The sequence below is a fragment of the Oncorhynchus masou genome, chromosome 6, assembly GCF_036934945.1.
Source record: "Oncorhynchus masou masou isolate Uvic2021 chromosome 6, UVic_Omas_1.1, whole genome shotgun sequence".
In the NCBI taxonomy this organism is placed as follows: Eukaryota; Metazoa; Chordata; class Actinopteri; order Salmoniformes; family Salmonidae; genus Oncorhynchus; species Oncorhynchus masou.
The window spans coordinates 20372345-20380122 of NC_088217.1; the positions used below are offsets into that span (position 1 = coordinate 20372345).

Consider the following 7778-nt stretch of genomic DNA (forward strand, 5'->3'; position numbering starts at 1 on the left):
ACCTCTGCCTGCCCTGAAGCTGAACCTGAGCCTGCCCGCCGTCCCATACCTGTGTCCCTACTCTGGATTATCGACCTGAACCTGACCTGAACCTACCGAACCTGACCTGAACCTGCCCTGAGCCTGCCCACAAGGTCCTGTACCTGTGTTCCTACTCTGGATTACCGACCTGCCTGACCTGAACCTGAACCTGAGCCTGCCTGCTGTCCTTCACCCCTACTCTGGATTTGCCCATGAACCACTACTGCCCACTGTCCTGTATTGCCCCACTACTATGGATTACCGACCTGCCTGACCTGAACCTGAACCTGAGCCTGCCCGTCCTGTACCTGTGTCCCTACTCTGGATTACCGACCCTGCCTGCCCTGAACCTGAACCTGAGCCTGCCCCTGTCCTGTACCTGTGTCACTACTTCTGGATTACTGACCTGCCTGACCTGAACCTGAACCTGAGCCTGCCCGCTGTCCTGTACCTTTGCCCCTACTCTGGATTACCGACCTGCCTGACCTGAACCTGACCCTGAGCCTGCCAGCTGTCCTGTACCTTTGCCCCACTACTCTGGATTACCGACCTGCCTGACCTGAACCTGACCATGAGCCTGCCCGCTGTCCTGTACCTGTGTACCTACTCTGGATTACCGACCTGCCTGACCTGAACCTGACCCTGAGCCTGCCCGCTGTCCTGTACCTGTGTACCTACTCTGGATTACCGACCTGCCTGACCTGAACCTGACCCTGAGCCTGCCCGCTGTCCTGTACCTGTGTCCCTACTCTGGATTACCGACCTGCCTGACCTGAACCTGAACCTGAGCCTGCCCGCTGTCCTGTACCTGTACTCTGGATTGTGCCTGACCTGAACCTGAGCCTGCCCGCTCCTGTACCTGTGTCCATACTCTGGATTACGGACCTGCCTGACCTGAACCTGAACCTGAGCCTGCCCGCTGTCCTGTACCTGTGTCCCTACTCTGGATTACCGACCTCTGCCTGACCTGAACCTGAACCTGAGCCTGCCTGCGGTCCTATATCTTTGCCCCACTACTCTGGATTACCGACCTCTGCCTGACCTGAACCTGAACCTGAGCCTGCCCGCTGTCCTGTACCTGTGTCCCTACTCTGGATTACCGACCTCTGGCTGACCTGAACCTGAACCTGAGCCTGCCCGCTGTCCTGTACCTGTGTCCCTACTCTGGATTACCAACCTGCCTGACCTGAACCTGACCTTGAGCCTGCCCGCTGTCCTGTACCTGTGTCCCTACTCTGGATTACCGACCTGCCTGACCTGAACCTGAACCTGAGCCTGCCCGCTGTCCTGTACCTTTGCCCCTACTCTGGATTACCGACCTTCCTGACCTGAACCTGACCCTGAGCCTGCCCGCTGTCCTGTACCTGTGTCCCTACTCTGGATTACCGACCTGCCTGACCTGAACCTGAACCTGAGCCTGAGCCTGCCGTCATATACCTTTGCCCCACTACTCTGGATTACTGACCTGCCTGACCTGAACCTGAACCTGAGCCTGCCTGCCTGCCGTCCTATACCTGTGTCCCTACTCTGGATTATCAACCTGCCTGACCTGAACCTGAACCTGAGCCTGCCTGCCATCCTATACCTGTGTCCCTACTCTGGATTATCGACCTGCCTGACCTGAACCTGAGCCTGCCCGCTGTCCTATACCTTCGTCCCTACTGTGGATTACCGACCTGCCTGCCCTGAAGCTGAACCTGAGCCTGCCCGCTGTCCTGTACCTGTGTCCCTACTCTGGATTACCGACCTCTGCCTGACCTGAACCTGAGCCTGCCCGCTCTCCTGTACCTGTGTCCATACTCTGGATTACGGACCTGCCTGACCTGAACCTGAACCTGAGCCTGCCCGCTGTCCTGTACCTTTACCCCTACTCTGGATTACCGACCTGCCTGACCTGAACCTGACCCTGAGCCTGCCCACTGTCCTGTACCTTCGCCCCACTACTCTGGATTACCGACCGACCTGCCTGACCTGAACCTGACCCTGAGCCTGCCCGCTGTCCTGTACCTGTGTCCCTACTCTGGATTACTGACCTGCCTGAGCTGAACCTGACCCTGAGCCTGCCCGCTGTCCTGTACCTGTGTCCCTACTCTGGATTACCGACCTGCCTGACCTGAACCTGAACCTGAGCCTGCCCGCTGTCCTGTACCTTTGCCCCTACTCTGGATTACCGACCTCTGCCTGACCTAAACCTGAACCTGAGCCTGCCCGCTGTCCTGTACCTGTGTCCCTACTCTGGATTACCGACCTCTGCCTGACCTGAACCTGAACCTGAGCCTGCCTGCCGTCCTATACCTTTGCCCCACTACTCTGGATTACCGACCTCTGCCTGACCTGAACCTGAACCTGAGCCTGCCCGCTGTCCTGTACCTGTGTCCCTACTCTGGATTACCGACCTGCCTGACCTGAACCTGACCCTGAGCCTGCCCGCTGTCCTGTACCTGTGTCCCTACTCTGGATTACCGGCCTGCCTGACCTGACCCTGAACCTGAGCCTGCCCGCTGTCCTGTACCTTTGCCCCTACTCTGGATTACCGACCTGCCTGACCTGAACCTGACCCTGAGCCTGCCCGCTGTCCTGTACCTGTGTCCCTACTCTGGATTATCGACCTGCCTGACCTGAACCTGAACCTGTGTCTGCCCGCTGTCCTGTACCTGTGTCCCTACTCTGGATTACCGACCTGCCTGACCTGAACCTGAACCTGAGCCTGCCCGCTGTCCTGTACCTGTGTCCCTACTCTGGATTACCGACCTCTGCTTGACCTGAACCTGAACCTGAGCCTGCCTGCCGTCCCATACCTTTGCCCCACTACTCTGATTACCGACCTGCCTGACCTGAACCTGAACCTGAGCCTGCCCGCTGTCCTGTACCCAGAACCCTACTCTGGATTACTGACTCCTGCCTGACCTGAACCTGAACCTGAGCCTGCCCGCTGTCCTGTACCTGTGTCACTACTCTGGATTACCGACCTCTGCCTGACCTGAACCTGAACCTGAGCCTGCCCGCTGTCCTGTACCTGTGTCCCTACTCTGGATTATCGACCTGCCTGACCTGCCTGCCCCTGTTGCTGTAATAATCCTTGTTACTTCAACACAGTCTGCATTTGGGTCTTACCTGATATGTGATAGGCAACAATTTAACATGTATGTCAAGTAATGATCAACAACCAACTTGACAGATCTTGAAGAATAAAAAAATGATGTGCAAATATTGTACAATCCAGGTGTGCAAAGTTCTTAGAGACTTACCCAGAAAGACTCACAGCTTTAATCACTGCCAAAGATGTTGTAAATGAGAGCTTGTTCTCAACTAGCCTACATGGTTAAATTAAGGTGAAATAAAAAAAAAGTTGTAAAAAATTCTAGGGGTGTGAATACTTATGTAAATGTCATATTTCTGTATTTAATTTCCAATAAATGTGTATCTTTATTTAACTAGGCAAATCAGTTAAGAACAAATTCTTATTTATAATGATGGCCTTCACCAGCCAAACCCAGACAATGCTGGGCCAATTGTGCACCGCCCTATGGGATTCCCAATCACAGCCAGTTGTGATACAGCCTGGATTCAAACCAGGGTGTCTGTAGTGCTACCTCTAGCACTGAGATGCAGTGCCTCTGACCACCACGCCAACTCGGGAGCCCCAGTCCTTATAGGGTATTGTGCGTAGATGGGTGAGAAAAAAATACATTTTATCAATTTTTAATTCAGGCTGTAACTCAACAAAATGTGGAATATGTCAAGGGGTATGTATGTCTCTGAGAGGTGGTTAATACCCCTACAGGCTTCTACAGGTAAAACCAACCTGCCTACATACTGTTTTGGTTTGTAAAGGTGTATGGATCTTGAAAGCAGTACTTGTTTTTTAAAGGTGGCATGCACTCCCTGCTGGCTACTGATAGGAACCATCTATGTAGGTTGTGATAAATGTGTGAGGGATGAGGGATCTTGAAAGCAGAACACGTATTTTAAAGGTGGCATGCACTCCCTGCTGGCTACTGATAGGAACCATCTATGTAGGTTGTGATAAATTTGTGAGGGATGAGGGATCTTGAAAGCAGAACACGTATTTTAAAGGTGGCTTGCACCCCCTGCTGGCTACTGAAAGAAACCCCATCTATGTATGTTGTGGGGACCCAAAGGGATGCACATTTTTGTTTTTGCCCTATTCAAATGATCAAAAGGCGTTGATGATCTGAATCAGGTGTGTAGTGCTAGGGCAAAAACTAAAATGTGTCCCCAGGACCAGAATTGAGAACCACTGGTGTAAGGAATGAGGGACCTTGAAAGCAGCAAACATTTTTTAAAGACGGCTTGTACCCCCTGCTGGCTACTGATAGGAACCATCTCTGTCGGTTGTGGGAAAGATGTGAGGGATGAGGGACCTTGAAAGCAGCACACATGTTTTAAAGGTGGCTTGTACCATCTACAGGCTACAGAGTAACCCTGAATGTGGCACTAATAAGAACCATCTACTGTATGTTGGTTGAGGGAAGAGTTCTCAGGGATGAGGGATCTTGAAAGCCACTGAAGGAGTATAGTCATGGAAAGTCTTCTTAAGGTGTCTGTCTGGCTCTCCCTGTAGGCTGGAGTAACACTGTGGATTTGGGCTGTCTCAATACATTTTTTTCTGGAACATTTAGGGCTCTATTTTCTGCTGGTGCTATGTGCCCAATCCAGTCCCCAAATTTCCAAGCCAATCAATAAAGGGTTTTGCTCGTGAGAGAATGCTTTGAAATAAATCTTAATCGCCAAAGCTTTGTTTAAAAGATCAGGTTTTGGAGCGGCAATTCGGTGAGCGGACATCCTCTTTTGGTCTATGTATCGTACATAGTTTTAACTGGCTCCTGTTATTATTTTGGGGTCATTAAAAAAAACAGAACATAAAGGCTACATCATGTGTCCATTATGGAAGGAGAGATTAGATGATGCCGGTAACCTTTGTATTTAGAAACATTTATTTTTGTAACAATTGCTTGTTTTCTGTTCCATTTGATTAAAAACCAAGCCCTCCGTAGGCTACTCTTACCCTTTTACAATGAAGGCTGGTGTTGGGTGTCTTTTTTATTAGTCAAGTAGCCTATGCATAAAAGGTTTCTAAATGGTCCACTAGTGAGGCTTTTTTAGTCATGCATGAATCACAATTCACATAGGCCGACCTGCACACTTAATTTTACTTGTATTCATCCCCATTCATCCAGTTACCAAAGACGCGCTCCTCCAAACATATTTAATAAATTCAGCCTTATGATGCCATATTGTAGCATATTCAGGGGGTGTCCCAGACTGGGACTCAAACCCGGGTCCAGTGACTGTCATGCCAACACCTTAATCGTTCAGGCAAGAGGTTGTTAGGTGTTGGGTTAGGGTCACTACATTATCAACAGTGGACAGGCCCAGGGCTGTGCACAAACCTTGCAAGGGGCAGGTGCTCAAAATGATTGAATAAATTATGAAGTGTTGCTGCGCGTAGGATATGGGCCAACCAGACCAGATATTGATGCTGTAAATATAGGTAGTTGATTGCATTTGAAGCCATGCATGAGTGCGCAATCTCCGTACATGGCAGAATGGGAAAAATGCACAACCAGGGGCACATGAGCTCCGTGCTGTTCAGACCAATGGAAGGGGTAAGGGTCGGGGGGTTGGTTGGTTGGTAAACTTGACGACATCACCACGACTTGGGGGCAGGAGGTTCAGAACAACAACAAAAATAAGTTATCTTGGCGAGTGGTAGGGCAAAGGGACAGGTGCTCGGGCACAGGTAGACCCCTATCTGTGCATGTGGCTGGATAGGCCTATATTTTGCTTATTGGGAGCGAGCTTCACACATAGGCCGACAATACATTTTAAGGGGAGCCTGGTAGTTTTTATTTCAGGAGAAGTGCAATGTGTAAAGCTTATACAGTATGCTTATCGAAGCCAAATACAATTATGTTGACTGCCAGCACTCCAAACATGTTTAGCAAAAACTGGAGGTATTATATTATTCCTATTATTTGTTACTGTAGTCTATGCTGTTTAATACATGGCATTATTATACAATGGACTAGGAAGAGTATTCCGTGCCCCCCAGCCGAATTGGAGTTGACAATGCAAAGACTGTAAATAACCTACACAACTTGAGACAACCTCACATAGTAGCGATGGAACACATTGGTTGGCCAGTGAACTGTCAAGCCTTTGTCACACCTACAACTTAATCAAAAACCAGCCCTTTCACGCCACCGTCAGCTATTGTATTCCCACTGTGTAAATAGCAAATATATTTCTTACAAACCCTCCAACCTATAGCGCTACCGCCAGCGCTAAGATTTACCTTTGCGTTAGTTTGTTAAAATAGAGCCCTTAATTTAATGAAGATCTAAGCTTTTACAATTGTATTTGGAGGTGTTTTGTATATTTATGATGTGCTTAGAGATGTGTTTTAAATGCATAGTGAGATGAGACAATTAGTAAATTACTGCAGAAACAAGCACATTCTAAGTGCATGTTGAAATACAATGTTGCATAAGAAATAATGTGTTGTGACGCTGACTGATCCTCCCTCTCCATCTCTCCAACCCCCTCCCCATCTCCTGCCCTCCACACAGCCCTGGCATGTGCATACTCAATGTAACCCCTGATTTCCAGCTGATAACCTGATCTTAATTCTTATACTGTACCTACACTGCAATTTCCATCCTTCTGTCTTTCTGTGTCCTGGACACCTGCTGCTAACGTTTAGCTAGCATCTCTGCAGGGTTGGTCAAACACATCCCAAATGGCACTCTATTTCCTATACGGCCGTGGTCAAAAGTAGTGCACAATATAGGGAATAGGGTGCCATTGGGACTCATCCAGAGAAACACTGCCTCTCTCTACTCTGCGTTTAATGGCTGCTCACACACAGAAGAGGGCCATGCAACCCACTGAAACTTAACTACACCCCTTGTGCCTTGTTATTAAACATGCTTTCCTAGGGCAATATCCGTCCATCCTCTCTCTTCTCTTTTCTTCTGTTCTTGTCTCTTCTCATGTCTTTTACATCCCAGCTATTCATCCGCGTTTGGCATTTTATCATGGTGTTGTCTTAGTTGTATTCCACATTCCATTAGCTTGCTCCTATGGAGCCGGCTGAATTGAATTATGCTAAAAAATATATAAAAGCTTGTTTTCCAATTGGTCTAAATTATGGGGACAGAACTGATGAAAACCTATTTTTTTTGTGCTAAATTCCACCATTAGCACTTCATCTGGAATAAAAATGTAGTTTTTGTCATGTCATCATCTTTATGGCTTTTGAAGAACATTTTATCACTGATATTGCATAGATATGATATTGCAGCACCAGCTGCAGCACATTAGCTACTGTAGGTGAACAGAACAAACCTGGAACACTCAGCCAAGATGCTCTCATGTATTAGCATGGAAGATAATCCATGTTTTGTGATGTGAGCAGGCTTGGATGCCATTAAAATACCTGCATTCAAAGGATTAGAATAGAGTCCCTGAGCCAGTGAGGTAGGCCCCATGGGCCCTTGTGTCTGTGCCTGTTTGAGCCATTACTCTGACAGTGTCACGACTTCCACCGAAGGTGGATCCTCTCCCTGTTTGGGCGGCGCTCGGTGGACGTTGTCACCGGTCTACTAGCTGCCACTGATTCCTTTTTCTTTTCTGTTAGTTTTGTCTTGATTGTTTTCACCTGTTACTTATTTGTTATTAATTATGGCCTATTTAAACTTCCATGCCCGCCTGCTTTTGTGTGGGCTTATTCT

General features: G+C 48.5%; 1 protein-coding gene across 1 annotated transcript in view; it reads left to right on the top strand.

The window, feature by feature from the left end:
• LOC135541500 (ERC protein 2-like) overlaps positions 1-7778 on the top strand; it is a 76912-nt gene that overhangs the window by 22517 nt on the left and 46617 nt on the right. The window contains exon 3 of the mRNA XM_064967817.1: positions 7578-7679. Within this exon, the coding sequence (XP_064823889.1) occupies positions 7578-7679 (102 nt within the window). The remainder of the gene's footprint in view (positions 1-7577; positions 7680-7778) is intronic.